The sequence below is a fragment of the Pseudopipra pipra genome, chromosome 26, assembly GCF_036250125.1.
Source record: "Pseudopipra pipra isolate bDixPip1 chromosome 26, bDixPip1.hap1, whole genome shotgun sequence".
Lineage (NCBI taxonomy): Eukaryota > Metazoa > Chordata > Aves > Passeriformes > Pipridae > Pseudopipra > Pseudopipra pipra.
In genome coordinates this window covers 4,901,038-4,919,341 of record NC_087574.1, presented here as the reverse complement: position 1 = coordinate 4,919,341, position 18,304 = coordinate 4,901,038, and the positions used below count along the sequence as shown (strand labels likewise).

The 18,304-nt window shown below is 56.0% G+C and overlaps 1 protein-coding gene across 5 annotated transcripts in view; it reads right to left on the bottom strand.

The window, feature by feature from the left end:
* The window catches only part of FBXL20 (F-box and leucine rich repeat protein 20), a 35,236-nt gene extending 16,944 nt beyond the window's left edge, over positions 1-18,292 (bottom strand). Inside the window, exons 1-2 of one of the 5 annotated variants that reach the window (XM_064636930.1) lie at positions 18,147-18,292; positions 2,691-2,752 (exon numbers count right to left, since the gene is read on the bottom strand). In XM_064636930.1, the coding sequence (XP_064493000.1) occupies positions 2,691-2,752; positions 18,147-18,167 (83 nt within the window). In that variant the 5' untranslated portion in view covers positions 18,168-18,292. The other 4 variants (XM_064636929.1, XM_064636931.1, XM_064636928.1 and 1 more) reach the window with 4 other exon arrangements.
* Between the last annotated feature and the right edge of the window lie 12 nt (positions 18,293-18,304).

The following is an 18,304-nucleotide window of genomic DNA, read 5'->3' as shown; positions in this document are numbered from 1 at the left end:
GCAGTGCTGGGGGTGTGCTGGGAAGGGGGAGCAGGCAGAGCACGGATCAAAGCTGCTTAGGCCAGGAGAGAGCTGCAAACTGCTTGACCTGCTCATGAACCAGCCAGGAAAAGCCCAATTCCCACTGCCTGGTCCCTGCTCCTGCCAAGGTGGGGGTGTTTAACAGCCCCACATCACCCCGGGGGTGATCACTCCAGAGGCCACGGAAAATCCGGGCTGGGGCTTGGGGTTTGGCTCCCAGACCTCACGGAATAAAAGCACCTTTCCTGTGGCAGCGGGAATGGCAGCACAGGGAAACAGGGATGAGATGCCCCTCTGGGGACATGAGCACAGCTGGAGCTGACAGGGACCATGGATTCACCCCCTGGAGACACCAAACTGCCCAAAGAGGAGCTGGAGCAGCCAAGGAACCAGGGCAGAGCAGGGAATGCTGCTTTTTGGTGCTTTGGCTCATTTCTGTGTGTGGGAAGGGTGACACCTCCAAGGGTGTCACCTCCTGGCTCTCAGCTGGCAGGAGACAAAGCTGCAGCAGGAACAGCAGTGCCAGGACATGGATTTGGGATTGTCTGCTGAGGCTGTGGCTGCCCCATCCCTGGAAATGTCCAAGGTTGGAGCAACCTGGGATAGTGGGAGGTGTCCCTGCCCACAGCAGGGGGTGGCACTGGATGGGCTTTAAGGTTCCTCCCAACCCAAACCACTCCATGATTCCACAAACACTGCCAGACAACTGGAGAAGGATTTGTGGTCCGAAGGGAGGGAAGGTCCTGCACCACACAGGGAATTCCAGCAGGACATCAGAGCTCTCACGCTCTCGTGAGAATTCCCTGTGGGAATGTTTGTGCCTGTGGTGCCTGGGTGTCACTGGCCATCCCAGCCCAGCAAATGTCTGGGATCAGGGGGGAACCAGGGAGAAACCAGCAGTTGATAAATGTTTCGAGTTCATAAGTGATGGTTTGGAGAGCTGGAATTCACTGTCAACAGACTGCGAAAATTACTGAGTGTGGATTGACAGTGCGGCCTTTGAAAGGGAAACTTGGATGGGTTTCCCTGCAGGAATCTCCTGTAAATGGGTGTCAGTGTCTGCAGGACAAAGGCTGGTGTGTCTGGGCAGAGCTGCTGGGGAAGGGCCTGTTCCCTGCCCCATCTCAGATGGGTTCCGTGTCTCCCGTGTGTGGCTGAGGAGTGGAAGCTGCACTTGAGCAAAATAAAGAGCAGGAGGATGTGAAAGGGGAGAGCAGCAGCCTCTGCCACCCCAAAGGTGGTTCTGTGGGGCTGGGGTGTGGGAGGGGATGGTGCTCTAGGGCATCACCCCTTTCCCTGTCCCATGCTCAGCCCCATCTGGAATGGGGATGTCTGTCCTGCATTTCCAGAGGGCAGGACTCTGACAGAGCTTTGCCTCCTGCCAGCTGAGAGCCAGCAGGTGACACCCCTGGGGCTGAATGTCCCTCCACACAGGCAGGAATGACCCAAACCTCAACCCTTGGTCCCACTCGGGATCATTCCACTTCCACCTCCCAGAAACCTCACCCAGGCCCTGCTCCTTGGACCTGTGGACACACACCTGTCCTTCCCCTGAAATCCATGTGAAATCTCCATTCAATTCCATCCCTGGCCTTTTCCTCCCTGCCAGATTCCCCACATTCCCTGCCTCACACATCCACGCTCTTCCCAACCTGTCCCCGACCCGCCCGTGCCTTGTCACCTCCCCACCAGGACAAATCCTGCCTTTGTCTTATCTGCTCCCACCACAAGAACAATCCACTCTCAGAAAAACCCAGAAAGACAATTTTTTGTCACTCTCCAAATCCCCCTTTTTCTGCTGGACAGCCCCTTCCCTGTGTCCCAAGGCTCCAAACCCAAACCCCCACACTGTCAGCAGGGAGGGCTCCACCAGCCACACACTGGGTGAGGAACACCGGGATAAGAGAACCTGAATCAGGCTGGAAATAACACTCCAGAGGTGGCAGAGCAGTGAAAACTAAACATAGTGAGACCTTTTCCCTGTTCCCTCTGTTCCAGCAGCAGTTCCTGTCTCACACTCCTCTCCCCAGACTTTACAGCCACGGAGTGTTGACAGACCCCCAGTTTCCTGCAGTGTAAGAACTGCAGGTGTTAATAATAACTTTATTGGTGTTAATAATTTCAGCTCCCTCCTGCCTTTGCCTTCCCTGTTTCCAGCCCAACATCTGAGCTCAAGGCACTGACAAATCCAAATCCAACTGAGGGACAATCACCCCCTCACCCCCCTCCTGCTTCCCAGGGGGACTCTGTCCCACATGGGGCCAGAGCATCCCCCAGGGGTGATCCTAAAAGTCTTTTCCAACCTTAACAATCCACAAAGCCTGATCTGGCGGATCTTTTCCCAACAGGACCATCCTGCCAGCTGCTGAACATCTGGCTCCTGCTGAGCAGGAGCAGGACAAAGCCCACTGGAGTGCAACCCTGCTCTCCACACCAGCCCACGCTCACCACAACTCCTCACCAAGGACTCGTTCAGTCCTACAGTCCCTCCACCTACAGAACAGGCAAGGAGCGAATTAATTCAGCATTTTAACCCCCAAAACTTGATCACACTCAGCACAAACTGCTGCTGACGCAGACCTTGGACCTTGTGCTGCTTTTTGGGGAGTGACCCAGTCCAAGCTCAAGCAGAAAAGCCCCAAATCCCACCCCCAGGGGCAGGGACTCACCTCAGCAGCAGCTCCTTGGGCAGTTTTTTGTTGATCACGGCCTCATCGTTGTTTGAGAACATCTGCAAGCAAACACAGGTGCCACAGGTCAGCCACACTTCCAGGGAATACAGCCCAGGGAAGAAAGTGGCTGGTTAACAAGGCTGTTTCCAGACATCTGCTCCAGTAAGTTCTTAACAGGTAAATTTTGTGCTCCAGCTTTCAAACTGTGCCCGAACGTGGATCCAACCTATCACCTTCCCAGAGGGTGGATCCAACCCCATCACCTTCCAGACATCCTGTCCCTGAGCAAGGATCCAATGCCATGACCTCCCAGATATCCTGTCCCTGAGCAGGGATCCAATGCCATGACCTCCCAAATATCCTGTCCCTGAGCAGGGATCCAACCCCATCACCTTCCAGTTATCCTGTCCCTGAGCAGGGATCCAATGCCATGACCTCCCAAACATCCTGTCCCTGAGCATGGATATAATTCCATCACCTTCCAGGTATCCTGTCCCTGAGCAGGGATCCAACCCCATCACCTCCCAAATACCCCATCCCTGAGCAGGGATATAATCCCATCACCTTCCAAACATTCCGACTCTGAGCAGGGATCCACCTCCTTCATAACATCCTGTCTCTGAGCATGGATCCAATGCCACCACCTCATAAATACCCTGTACCTGAAGGTGGATCCATCCCCTTCCAATTATCCTGCTCCTGAGCATGGATCCAATGCCATCACCCACCAAAGCACCAGCTTTTGGTATCTCAGCTTGAAATCCAACGTGAAAATCCAACAGGAAGATCCAAAGTGCTGCCTTTTAAAACGCTCCCACCAGTGATTAAAAACTGGGAACTGGATAACACCATGGGCACCAGAGAACACCAAACCCAAGGCTTTTGGAGCCAAGCCCAAAAGCTGTGTTCCCAAACCACAGCCTGCCTTTGAATCATCCCAAGACGCCGGAGCAGGACACGAACTCTCCCACGTTCCTTCCCAAAATCTCACCCAGCACAAGTGTTGTCTCCCCCCCCACAGACACTTTTATCACCTCCCACCAGAGACATCACAAGTTGGCAGGTCCTGAACAGGAACCAGACAGGCAATTTGCTGCTAATTAAGAGTGGAGTTGTGCCATTCCCAGCTCCCAGAGCTCCGGGAGGGCAGTTCCCTCGGAGACAGGGGCATCTCCCGGAGTCACCACACCACCCAGCTCCTGGCAGGTGACCCTGGAGGGCCACAGCAGGAGGGACAGACATTCCCAAGGCTGGGAAAGCAGCACGTGCCCACTCTGGGGTGGGATCAGCTGGGAAATCCAGGAAAGCACAGAGAGCTCCAGTGAAGGAGAAAGGCAGAGGAATTATTCTCTTTCCACAGTTACACCAACAGATCCATCCCCTTTCCCACCACTGTCCAGGCCAGCACCCTCCTCCCTAAAAAAGAAAAGGGGGTAGGAGAAGTTAAAGGAGCAAATCAGAGCAGGAGGAGACTCCCAAAAAGGATCCAGAGCAGGAGAGAGCAGATTAAAACAGAGATTCCAAAGCAGCCACAGCCTCCCCTCCCTCCTGCCAGGGAACTCCACTGCTGCCCATCAAATCCCTGGGCAGGAAAATCCCACCTGGATCCCAGCACAAATCCCAGCCTCACAGTCCCTTCTGCAGGAGTTTCCCTTTGACCAGCACTAATCCAAAGGAATGTTTGTTTTTCTTTTTTGTCTGGCTAAAAATAGTCCTTGGACTTAAAACCTGATGGAGGGGGGTGGGTGGGTGGGCCCAGGCAGGATGTGCTCCATGGGAGAACCTCTGGAATTGCTGCTCTCCTGGGAGGCTGGGAAGTGCCAGGGGCATCACCAGACCTATTTTCTCAGAGCCTGGGGGCTCAGATGGCAGAGGCTGAGTGAAAACAGGCTGGAACTGGGATTTTGCTAAGTCATGGCAGCACGTACAGCTAAATATATCAGTGGACATGGTGACTCTCTGGCAAGTCCTCACAAAAATAAAACTGTTTAAAAAAAAATAAAAATGGAAGAGGCTGTTCTGGACTTCCAGGCTTTCCAAATGTTTCTAGGGATGAAAACCCAGAGCCCCAAGTTTGCTTTTCCTAACATCTCTTTCATCATTCCAGGTGGTGTCCAGTGGAATGAATTTGTTTGGTCAGGACACAGAAAAACGTTGTTTTTCTTGGATGTAGATCCAGCAGCATGTCTGAAACACAGAATGTGCCACCCAGGGCCAGGTTTGCTGGTGTGTGAAGTCAAACTGGATATTGGGAAGGAATTCTTCCCAGGGAGGGCAGTGAGGGGCTGGAATGGGAATTCCCAGAGAAGCTGTGGCTGCCCCATCCCTGGAAGTGTCCAAGGCCAGGTTGGAGCAACCTGGGCTAGTGGAAGGTGTCCCTGCCCATGGCAGGGGGTGGGACTGGAGGGGTTTAAAGTCCTTCCAACCCAAGGCAGCCTGGGATTCCATAAACCAAGCAGGTTTATGAGGATGTACAGCAGGGACCAGAAGGCAGAGCTGTCACAGCCTCTCCCCCAGCACAAGGTGTGACGGTCCCTGTGCTGTAACAACCCTCCCTCTGCCCTCCAGAACATTAAAAGCTTGGCTCTGCTCCCACAGCAGTCCCTACGTGCTCCCCGTGGGGCTAATTCCCACCTTTCCCTGCTGCCAGGGAGGACAAGGAGCTGCTGCTCAGGCCTGGCTGTGTCAGCCCTTCATTACAGGGCAGAGCCACCCCAAGTGGGTCAGTGGTGACACCGCCCAGCCCAGGTGACATCGGGTGACTCCTGTCCCTGCACAGGAACCGCCCCCAGCTGTGTCCCAGCTGCCATTCCAGGGGGATGGGAAACGGGAACAGCCCCTGCTGCCAGGGCTGAGGGAGGCACCTTGGCACAGAGCACTGTGCCATCCCTGCACCCCTCACTGGGCCTGGCACTGCCACGGGCCAGGCCCTGAAAGGCAGGGGATTATGGAGGCTTGGCTCTCTCCTGCAGGTCTGGCTCAGGGAATCATGGAATGGCTTGGAAAGGCTTTAAAGATAATCCAGTCCCACCCCCTGCCATGGGCAGGGACACCTTCCACCAGCCCAGGTTGCTCCAACCTGGCCTTGGACACTTCCAGGGATCCAGGGGCAGCCCCAGCTTCTCTGGGCAACCTGGGCCAGGGAGGAATTTCTGCCCAATATCCCACCCAACCCTGCCCTCTGGCATCCTAAAACCATTGCCCTGGTCCTGTCAGTGCAGCTCCTGCTGGGGCTGCAGCAGCCCCAGAACCAAAGCCCACCCAGGGACAGGGGGACACAGGCTCTGAACTCCAGCACTTCTCTCCCAGAGCAGCAAATTCAAAGCTCGGTGGAGAAAAGGGGATGAAGCTTATCCAGAGCTTCAGGGAATTAGTGGCTGCAAGGTTAGAGCAGGCACTGGGGTTGGCTGTGGTGCTGAGACGTAAAATGACCCACCTGGATGTTCATTCGAAGGAAAACCAACACAGATTTGGCACCTTGAGAGCCCAACACACACTGGCACAGCCCAGGGAGACACAGAGAGGGAAGGGGAGACAGTGACACCCATTTTCAGGACAAAACCCACCCAACCACCCGGCAGAGACACCCACAGAGGTGGGCAGGGGGGAAGGAAAGCCACAGGCCTTCCCCAAACACATTCTCTATTCATTTCTCTAGATTGTTAAAGTGCCAAACAAACAATGCAGAATTTAAAACCACAACCCATGGGATACCAGCAAATATTCTCATTTTAAAACATCCCAACTTGGGTGTAACAGTGCATGACAAACTTCTTACAGACCCAAAAGAACCAGGTAACCACGTGCTGAGGATGAAGCTGGAGCTGCTCTGAGGCCTAAAGCTCCCTGTCCTCGTGGGGCCCTTCCAGGATTCCACTGTCCCTGATCCCCAAGGAAAATGCTGGGCAGACCCTCCTCAGCTGCACCCAACCACAGGAGATGAAGCAATTCAAAGCCAGCCAGAGGACAGGCTGCAATTACTAATTATTAGAGAGCAAATAACGCGCTCCCTGGAAACTGGTTTGAAGCTGGGAAAGGTGGGAATCAACTGCTGCCCGCAGAAATCAGGGATCACAGACACAGCTGGAATATTCTGGGGTTTACCTGCCACCCAGGCTGTGTCAGACACACTTTGGAGATGAACCTTCAGAGCTCTAAAAGCAATGGAACATCCGTGGGAATTCACTCCGAGTTTAAACCCCGAGGAGCTGGAGATGCACTGGGAGGTTTTTCCAGCTGAACAGCTGCTGGCTCCCAGTCAGAATTCCAGCATTTCTGGTAGAATTTATATCAATTTTATCTGTTATGGTCCACATGGAGATGAACAAGTCCAGTGCAGCCACTGAGACAAGGCAAGACAGAGTAAACCTCACTCACAGCACCAACAGTAAAAAAAGCTGAGCATAAGCCAGGGAACAACAGGAAAAATATGGAATTCACTCAGTATTTCCCTTGGAAAAGCTCTCAGTGAAGCTTTGAAACTTCTTACAAACACTGTCAATATGAACTGACATCTTGCCTCCAGTTCTGCTCATTTGGGGGAAAAAAAACAAAACCCCACTGTTCCAGGGCTCAAACAACTGAGACAGGATTCCCTTCCCAGCACAGGATTTCGGGAAGCAGCAGCTGGAGCAGGCTGAGCTGCCTTCCTGGAGGCAAAGAAGACTCACACTGCAGAGATCAGTCACTGAAGTGCCAGTGAAATCCAGGGCTCTCCAGAGGATCCAAGGCACGGAGTTGTTCACAGCCCCAAGCAGCTCAGAGCGAGGGAATTTCCCTGGAGTTACACAGGGAATTTGTTTAAACCCCATCCAGTTCAATCCCAGTTAAGTCTCCAAGGAAATGGCTGGCTGGGAGCGAGGCAGTGCTGGGAGAGGCTCCATCCCTGGCTGTGGGGATGCTCTGCTGGGATAAGGAAGGGTGGGAATGCAGCCACTGCCCTCCTGCCCCGCTGCTCCCAACCCTGCCCGGGCAAAATCCTGACTAAGCAGGACAAACCCCGGCCAAAAAGGCTGATTACAGGCTTAATATCCCTAAAAATAGCTCCATGGGCCAATGGCTGGAGGGACACTGTCACATCCCTGCTCCCTCTGCTCTGCTGGGCTGGGAAAGCTGGAATTCCTGCCGGGAAGGGGGGGAGGGATGAGCTGCCCCAGCCCAGCCTGCACAGGGGGCAAAGTTAAATAAAGAGCCTGTCTGGGGGGATTTTTTTGGAATCAGGAATGATTCCAACCCCAGCAAAGCCCCACAGAAATGCAGGCTGTGAGGAAGCTCTTCCCGTTCCACACCCCTCGGACACGGTGGCACTGCCAGGGAGGGGAAACCCCTCAGGATGGGCAGATGGACACGGTCCCCACGCTGCTCTCAGGGAGGAAAACTCCAGAGCCAGGACGTGCAGGTGAGACACCAAAAACCCCCTGATTCCACAAATCCCACTCCAATGCAAGAACCACGTGGCCACACCCCATTTAACCCCAAACCCCCCTCCAGAACCCGCTGCCAGACCCCAAACGGGTGCTGTTTGTCCACCTGGTTCATTCTCCTGCTCCAGGCAGTTCTCCCCAAACCAACCCCCCCAAACCACCCTGGAAGCTCCCTGTGCTCCCTTCCAAGCCCAGTTCCAGCCCCCCCAGCCCCGAGTTACCCGCTGGGCTGCGGCTGGGGAGGACACACATCCGAGGAGCTGCCCCTGCACGGCCCTGCCAGGACCTGGAGCAGCCTGGGCACAGCTCAGGGAGGCAGCAGCTCCCAGATAATCAGCTTTGAGTGCCCAGGAGTTGTGGCTGGGGCTGAATGAACCACCCCCATCCCCAGGGACAGCTCAGGGCTGGGATCCCACGGACTGAGCACCCAAAAACCCCCTCTGTGCTCCCAAAGCTGCTCCAGCTCCTGCTTTTCCAGCGCCCATCCAAAACCTCAGCAACCCCACAGGTCGTGTCTGATGGCCCAGCACAGGTATCTGATTTAAAATGATGCTGCTTCCTCAGCCTCTCGAGGTTTTAAATAGAGATGGTTGCCCATAAAAACCACATCCCCCAGCAAGAAAGAAGAGTATAAATAAGACAAAGACTTCCTGACCTGCCAGGACACAGCCTACAACACCCACCACCACTATTTATTTTTACCTTTCTAGAAACTCCTTTCAGCAGGGCAGTGGTTTTACTACAAATACACTTGGAATGGATTAAAAAAAAACCCAGCAAACACAGAGACTGAGGCATGATTCAGTATTTTCAGGTTAAAGCCAAGACTTACCCAGCTCTCCAAGGCTCATCACGACCCAAATAAGCTGCTTTGACAAATTTCTTTTATTCTGCCCCTCCCCAGCACCTGCAGCTCTGTTGTTATTACTGGTAATATTATTATTACTGGTAATATTATTATTATTACTGGTAATAGTATTATGATTGGTAATAAGGTGTTTTTATTCACTACTGGGTTTTTATTCAGCTCTTATGTAAGTGGTGTTGGATTCACTGGGATGTTTATTTGGAGATGAAGCCCAGTGATGGTGCCTTAATAATAAAAACCCACCTGAGCTGAGCCGTGAGGGGCACTGGGGGAGTTTGCCAGGCAGGAAAACTGATGGATTCCCCAGGGATTCACCACCCCAGCCACACAAGGACTGGCCCCTCCTCACAGGCCCCAGCAGGGAGGATAAAACCCTCCCAGGGCCGACTTTCCCAACAGGGTGAGTCAAAGGAAGCTCCCAGCCAGGCAGCCCAGCGAAAACAGTAATTAGTGCTGTGCCCAGGCCCCAATTAATAATGGGGTCCAGGACAAGGGAGCTGTGCCCGTGGCTCTGAGTCCCCGCCCTGTTACACAAGTGGTGATCCCAGATGGGCACAGCCCAGCCCCTGGAGCCTGGCCCTGGGGACACTCAGGATCCCAAAACACCCCTGGCAGGGGCTGCTCTGCCCAGCAGCTCCCAGGGAAACCGCCCTGGCTCTCATTCTGTGGTCACCCAGAACCTGCCAGGAGAACCCTCACCGGAGTCGTACGTGGGATCAGGGAATGGTTTGGGTTGGAAGGGACCTTAAAGATGATCCAGTTCCAACCTTCCAACCCAGGGACACCTTCCACCAGCCCAGGTTGCTCCAAGCCTCATCCAGCCTGGCCTTGGACACTTCCAGGGATGGGGCAGCCACAGCTTCTCTGGGCAACCTGTGCCAGGGCCTGTGTCTGTGCCTGAATCCCAAGGCTTGGAAAGCTCAGGGGTTTGCCTCTTAATAAAGGGAACTTGCAGGAAAGATGGGGCAGGAGTATTTCCAAGAGCATGGAGAGGCAGGACAAGGAGTGGAGTCACTGAAAGACAGGAGGTTTAGGTGGGATGTGAGGAAGTTCTTCCCTGTGATGGTGGGGAGGCCCTGGTACAGGATGCCCAGAGAAGCTGTGGCTGCCCCTGGATCCCTGGAAGTGTCCAAGGCCAGGCTGGATGGGGCTTGGAGCAACCTGGGCTGGTGGAAGGTGTCCCTGCCCATGGCAGGGGTGGCACTGGGTGGGCTTTAAGGTCCCTTCCAACCCAACCCATCCCATGGAATCGCTGTTTCCCAGGGCCCACATTTCCCCCATTTCCCACCCCACACAAACAGCTCCTGGCACAGCAAGAACAGAATCCTATTTGGGGTAAAGATAACAATTAAAAAGCACAACACCAGCTCTGCCTCTGAGCTGAGGCCAAAAGCCATTTTCCTGCTGAACCCTCCCCCTGCCCCTGGGTCAAATCCCTCCTGCACAACCAACTGGACTTTTGCTCCCAAATCCCCCCGGGATCCCTCCCTGCTCTCCTGCAGGAGGGATCAGAGCCACGGGAGCAGCAGTGGGGGGGGGTGAAACACAATTTGTGCTTTACATCTCTCACTGTCTCAACATTCAAACAACCACCCTGAACACAGTCAAGGGACAGTTCATTATCCATCTGCCCTGGTTCCAAAAGCACTACATGGAATTTGGGATGGCACTGAAATGAAAGATAAATGGGGGTGTGGGGGGAGCAAACAAAAGTGTGGAAAATCCACCAGCCTGGACACCACTCCCCCCAAAAATCTGTATTTTTAATAGTGTTACTTGTTATTTATGAGCCACATCATTTGATAACAAAACTGTTTCAACTGTGCCACCTCAGGGGATTCCTGCACGACGCCAACAAGCTCCTCTTCCCATAAAAAAAGTGACATTCCGTGGTAAATGTAACACCACTTTGTGCAAAGTCTTCCCTTGCTCTGTTTGTGCCCCTCTGTTTACACAACCTTCATTCCTTGGAACAGCAAAGCTCCAGCCAGGACAGCAGGAAGCAGGGAAGAACCCTGGGAAAGGGAACAGACACAACCCCGAAAAGATCAGCTCTAAAGCCAAAAAAAAAAAAAACCCAAAAAATAAACCTGAAATACAGGGAGAGCATTTCAGGGGCAGATTCCAAAATGGGATTAGGGTCAGTGGGATTATTCAATTCAGCTTTCTGCACACAGACAGGATTAATTATTAGAAGGCAACTCGATTTTGGAGCATTTGACATTTCCCATTTTTCGCTTCGAGCCGAGCTCGTTTCGTGGCTCTAAAACCAAAAAAGGCCTGGGGACCACAGAGGGTCAGAATTCCCTCCCACTGAGGATCCTGAATCCAGGAGAGAAGCGCTGTGGAACCCCCTGGATCGGTGCATCCCTGGGGCTGACCAGGCTCACCCAGACTCTGGTTCCTCAGACACATCCCTGGAGTTCACAGGGGTTTTATTTTTAGGACAAACTGCCCCATAAACACACAGTTTGGAGCCAGGAGCAGCTCCTGCTAATTGGAGGGTCTGGAGGCTCCCAGAGGAAGCTGGAAAGGATGGAGCTTTTTGTGTGGTGGTGTTTTTAAGGATGTAGAGGAGACTACACATACAGCTCATAGTCTGGGGGGGGGGAGAAAAGGGATTGTAATGATTCAACCCTGGCTCAGGGGGACTCTGAGATCCTGCCTGGGGGGGCTTCAGGCTTGGAGCCTGTCCAGGACTTGTCCCAGGGTCACCCCAGCAGCAAACAGGTCACTATTCCACACAAATCTGTTCTATAAATCCACATAAAACCGCTCCTGACCAAGGGCTGGATCAGCCCTTTCAGCTGCCCAGGTCAGAGACCCCCGACCCCCTCCACCCAGCCCTGCAAACCAGAGGGCTCTGAGAATTCCCTGCCCCAAAAGGTGGCATTTGTTTGGGATAATGAGCCTGTGAGAGCAGGGAGTGAATGACAACAAGCCTAGAACACTCCATCTCCCTCCTGATGCCATCCCAGGGCAGGGGAGCAGGGACAAGCTGGGTTAAAGAAGTGATGGAAGTTCAGGCCTTTAGGAGCTCTCCAGGAGCACCAGGAGTCACTCCAAAGCTCCAGGAGGTGCCTCCCCTCCCTCCCTGCTCCAATCTGGCCGGACTTCACCGGGCAGGAAGTAGAGAAATCCCAAATATAAGCCAGGCTTGGGATGTGTCAGGGCATGTTCCACATTAAACCGACACCACAGAGAATTAGGAGTCGATCTGGGTAATGTTTTCCCTTTTTGTTTGCTTTGCTGCAGTAAGTGGTTATTTTCCCCGTGGTGGCCACACCTCCTGCAAAAGGGACTAATTCCAAATATGCTCCTGGAGCCGGGCATGGCTCATTCTCCCATTTACAGGAGAGAATTCCCACTCTTCCTGGAACCAGAAACCCACACTCAAGCCCGATTTCAGGAGCTCAGCCCATATTCCACACCATATTTTATTCCCAGGGTAGGAAATGGTTATATTATTAAACCCCCATCCCGACTGGATTTGGGAATTACCCACCAACAATGGCTCAGGAATCTGTTTACGTGGCCTCACAAAAGACAATAAACCAAGTGAAAACCCAACCCCACCTCCCCCTCAACCACTCACTTGGTATTTAAAGGCTGAATCAGACACAATATATTAGTCACAGCCCCAGATCAGGCTATTTTTACCCCAAGATAAGACTCCAAGGGCCCTGTTTCCCTCTCCTCAGCCAGGGGAACTACCCTGGGTATCCACAGGGAATGAGGAGGGAGAGGACTCTTCCCCCAGCCCTGTGCTGCCTTCATGACCTCACAATATTCCACATTTCTCAACAGCAGCTTCCATTCTCCCCAATTTCTGCCCAGTTGTCCTCCTGTCCCATGAAATTTGAGCTCCCACAGGACTTTTCCCTTCCAAGCAAAACCTTTACAAGCTGTTTTTTAGGAATTTCCACCCGTCCTGCCCCTCATGATAAATAAACCTATTTACAGGTGTGGACACACTCACGGTTCTGGAAGCTCTTCAGACCAGCAGAACCTCACTGGAAATCCGTGGATTTAAAGGAAAACAGCTCCAGACTCATCCTTCCCAGGTTATACAGGTGAGTGGGGTAGAGATAATCAAAGCCATGCCTTGGATTTGGAATCAGGGAATGCTTTGGGTGGGAAGGGACCTTAAAGCCCACCCAGTCCCACCCCCTGCCGTGGGCAGGGACACCTTCCACCAGCCCAGGTTGCTCCAAGCCCTGTCCAACCTGGCCTTGGACACTTCCAGGGATCCAGGGGCAGCCACAGCTTCTCTGGGCAAAACACAGCAACCAAACCAGCCAAAAACCAGGATAATGTTTAAAGGGACTTCTTGCAGCCCCAGATAAGGGGCTTTTTACAACACACCAACTCTTCCTGTACAAATATAGCCCTTAAAAATTAATTTAGGCCTCGATAACTCTCCGAGCATTTTGCTCATTTCCCAACTCGTTTTTTACCAGGAGAAGAAAACAACATTCCTGCAAAAAAAAAAACCAAAACCCCACCCAAAACAAGGCAAACAAAGCTCTTCCCCACTCCTTTTCCCCAATGAATTGGGTTAATCATGTCCTGCTACAACCCTGATGAAACCTCTCCCCAAACTGGAAGGAACTCCAGGACTGAGGAGGAAGGATAAGGAAGCAAAGCAGGTCGATGCTCCCCCCACAAAAGTCTGTTACCAACCTGGTTTCACTCTTTGCTCTGCCACCAGCCACTCTGCAGGAGTGAACAATAAAAGCTCTCAGGGGTAAAAAAAAAAAAAAAAAAAGAATAAATAAAAAAGTCTGTGCAGCCAAGAACAGCCCAGAACAGTAAAAACAATAACCCTGAACAACCCGGGGCTCACGTGCAGGCTCCTCTCCCGGAGTTCCCAGGGTTGTTCCAAAGCTTTCAGTCAGGGCTGGATGCTACAGAAATATTGTAACACTAAAAAAAAAACAACCTGTAACACTAAAAAAAAAAAAATAAAAAAAATATCCGGCCCAAACACAGACCCTGCTACGGGTTTGATAGAGGAAGAAAACAATTCCAGGTGCGGTATCACCACCCCACCCCCGGCACTTCCTGCACCTTTCTCAGCTCCAGGGCCGATCTCCCGCGGAATTCCACGCCAGACGCTCTCCGGATTCCCATAAACCAGCGTTTTCCCCGGCTCTCCATCCCGTCCCTCTCCACGGAGGGGGAGCAGCCGCATCTTTACCGTTCCAGGCTCTTTTCCTGCCGCCTTTCAGTCCCTCCCCGCGGGCCGGGCAGTCCGGAGGAGCGAGCAGGAGGGAATTCCATCTCCACGGGCCTCTCCCCGGCGCTTGGGAAGCAAATCCTGGTGCTGCCCTTCCTCCGCTGTCCCCTCCTCCTCCCCCGGGAAGACAGCTGGGACAACAATGCGGGCTGGAATCGCCCTGGCTCCGCGCTCCGCTTTGTGCCGCGGCCTTTTCAATAGATCCCATTGTTCCCCCTCCGCTCCTTCCGTCCCCTCCATCCCCCCCCCCCACACCCCTCTCTCCCTCTAATCAAATTTTTCCCGGCTACTGCCCAAAAAAAAGCCGCGCTGGGGCCACCGACACCCCCCGCCTGCCCCCCCTTCTTCCCTTCCCTTCCAAAGGCTGTGGTGTTTTCCAGGCGCAATTCCCACCTCTGCTGCTCCATCGTCAACTTCGTTGCCAGCAACACGTTGGCAGCGGCTGTGCCCCCTCCCCGGGGGGACCCCCAAAATGGGGCGGGGGGGCGGAGAAGTTTCACACCAACACCCCCCCAAACGTGGGGAGGGACCAGGTCTGAGACCCCCCCCGAGCATCCTGAGACCCCCCCGGTCTGCAGGGCTGGGCCAGAACACCCCCCAGCCCCGTTCTTAGAGGGGCCCCCCGAGGGAGTTTAGATCAGAAAGGGGAACGCAGAGACCCCCAAAACGGGGCGGGGGGAGGAGTTTCACACCAACACCCCCCCAAAAACAGGGGGGTCGCAGCCCTGAGCCACCCTTTGGGCACCCAAACACACCCCCAGAACACGACCCCCCAGCCCTATTCATACAGAGCCCCCCAGAAACATCACCCCCCCGAAATGGGGACCAACACCCCCCAAACCTTATCCTCACAGCCCTGAGCCCCCACATACACACAAACACACCCCCAGAAAACGATCCCCCCTCCCCATTCAAACAGGCCCCCGAATAAACATCCCCCCTCTCCAAAAATGGGGCCGTTTCACACCAACACCCTCCATGCCGGGGGGGGTCACAGCCGTGAGCCCCCCCACACTCAAACACACCCCAAGAACGCGACTCCCCCCCCTTCAAACAGGCCCCCCGACCCATTCGCAGAGCCCCTCCACAGCCCCCCAAAAACATCACCCCCCGAAACGGGGACCAAAAGCCCCCAAACCAGGGGGGGTCACAGCCCTGAGCCCCCCTTGGGCACCCAAACACGCCCCCAGAACACGACCCCCCCTCCCCGTTCAAACAGCCCCCCCATAAACATCCCCCCTCCCTAAAAATGGGGCCGTTTCACACCAACACCCCCCAAGTCGGGGGGGTCATAGCCCTGAGTCCCCCTTGGGCACCCAAACACACCCCCAGACAGGAACCCCCCCCCATTCAAACGGCCCCCCCGGCCGATTCACAGAGCCCCTCCACAGCCCCCCAAAAACACCACTCCCCAGAAATGGGGACCAACACCCCCTAAGTCGGGGGGGTCACAGCCCCGAGTCCCCCTTGGGCACCCAAACACACCCCCAGAAGAGGACCCCCCCTCCCCAATCAAACAGGTCCCCGAATAAAGATCTCCCCTCCCCAAAAATGGGGCCGTTTCACACCAACACCCCCTAAACCGGGGGGGTCACAGCCGTGAGCCCCCTCCACACCCCCAAAACACGACACCCCCCATTTAAACAGCCTCTCCCGGTCGATTCACAGAGCCCCTCCACAGCCCCCCAAAAACACCACTGCCCAGAAATGGGGACCAACACCCCCCAACCCGGGGGGGGTCACAGCCCTGAGCCCCCCTTGGGCACCCAAACACACCCCCAGAACACGACCCCCCAGCTCTATTCATACAGAGCCCCCCCACAGCCCCCCCAAAAACACCACTGCCCAGAAATGGGGACCAACACCCCCCAAGTCGGGGGGTCACAGCCCTGAGCCCCCCTCGGGTACCCAAACACACCCCCAGAACACGACCCCCCCTCCCCATTAAACCATCCCCCCCCGGCCCCCCCGGCCGTGCCCCCCCCAGGGCCGCGCTGTCCGGGCCGGGGGGCCGGGGGGGGCTCGGGGCGCTCGGGGGGGTCTCACAAACCCCCTCCCCGGTCCCCCCCCGCCCCCTCGGCCGGGCCGGGCCGGGGCTCCCCCCGCGGGGCCGGTCGGGCCTCACCTCAAAGCGGCTCTTGGTGACCCCGTTCATGTCCCTGCGCATGGCGGGGGGGAAGGGGGGTGAGGAGGGGCCGGGGGGGGTCCCGGGGGTGTCCCGGGGGGGGTCCCGGGGGGGTCCCGGCGGTCCGGCCTGGGCCCGGCGCCGCCGCCGCGTCCGCTCGGGCCTCAACTTCGACCCAAAACAAAAACACGGCGCACCCGGCAGCAACGGGAACCACCATTGGCCGCCTGAGAGCGGGGAGGGAGCGGGAGCGGCGGGGGGGCGGCACGGAGCGGGAATGGCAGCGGGAATGGGAGTGGGAATGGGAATGGGAATGGGGGGGAATAGGGAATTGGAGCGGGAATGGCAGGGGGAATGGGAATGGGAATGGGAATGGGGGGGAATGGGGAATGGGAATGGGGGGAATAGGGAATTGGAGCGGGAATGGGGGGGAATAGGGAATGGGAGCGGGAATGGGGGGGAATAGGGAATGGGAGCGGGAATGGGGGGGCAATGAGAGTGGGAATGGGAGTGGGAATGGGAATGGGAATGGGAGTGGGGAGGAATAGGGAATGGGAGTGGGAATGGGAATGGGAATAAGGAATGGGAATAGGGAATGGGAATAGGGAATGGGGGGCAATGAAAGCGGGAATGGGAGTGGGAATGGGGGGAATAGGGAATGGGAGGGAATAGGGAATGGGAATGGGGGGAATAGGGAATAGGAGCGGGAATAGGGAATGGGAGCAGGAATAGGGAATGGGAGCGGGAATGGGAATGGAGGGGAATGGGGGGAATAGGGAACGGGAATGGGGGGGATAGGGAACAGGAATGGGGGGAATAGGGAGCGGGAATAGGGGAATGGGAGTGGGGAGGGAATGGGGAATGGGAGCAGGGATGGGGGAAACGGGGAATGGGAATGGGGGGAAACGGGAAGTGGGAGAGGGAATGTGGGGGGGAAAGGGAATGGGGATGGGGGAAACGGGGAATGGGATGGAGGGGGCAGGGAATGGGAACGGGAGTGGGGGGTGAAAGAGGGGGAAATGGGAACGGGAATTGGAATGGGAATGGACAGAGGGGGGAAAGGGGTAATGGGAGTGGGACAGGGAATGGGAATGGCGGGGACAGGAAGGAATGGGAATGAGGGGTAAAAGAGGAAGGAATGGGAATGGGGGGTGAAAGAGGAGAGAATGGGAATAGGAATGGGAATGGGGAGGGAGAGGGAATAGGAATGGGGTAGAGAGGGACAAGGGAGGGGGAAGGGGACACACACACAGAGGTGCCCCGGGGGGAAGGAGGGTCGGGGGGAAGAACCGGGGGGGGGGGGGGCAAAGCGGGGGGAAGGGAAAGGAGGAGGTGGAGGGGGGACACACGGTGGGGAGAAGAGGGATTGGGGATGTCCTGGGAGGGAAAGGGAAGGGGGGAAGGGGAAGGGAGGACACACACACTGGGGAGAGGAAGAGCAGGGTGGGGGGATCCGGAGCTGCCCCGGGGGGGCCGAGGGGACGATGGGGGCGAGGAAGGAGGCGAGGGGGTGCCCCAGGTTGAGGGGAAAAGGGGAGGGTGGACGGGGGTCCGGGTGCCCCGCGGGAGGAGAGGGGGGCCGAGGGGAAGGAGAGAGGGATCCGGGCGGGCGGGGGGGTCCGGGATAGCGGCTGCCCCGAGGTGGGCGAGGGGACGGGGACCGAGACTGGGAGAGGGAAAAGGGAGGTGGTTCGGGCCCGGGGCTGCTCCGGGGGAATAGGCCGGGGGCCGGGGCTGTCCTGGGGGGGTCAGAAGGGAGGGGGCTCAGGGGACACCCCGGGGCTGCCCCCCCACCTACCCCGCAGGCCGCCGCCCCCATCGCGCCGCCGCCGGGGTCCTGCCGCCCCCTCCCCCGGCTGGGGAGGGGGAGGGCGGGCAGGGGCGCTGCCCCCTCCCCCCTTTTTCCCGGGGGGCTCCGGGACCCGCAGGATCGTCCCCCCGGTCCCGGGGGGGCTG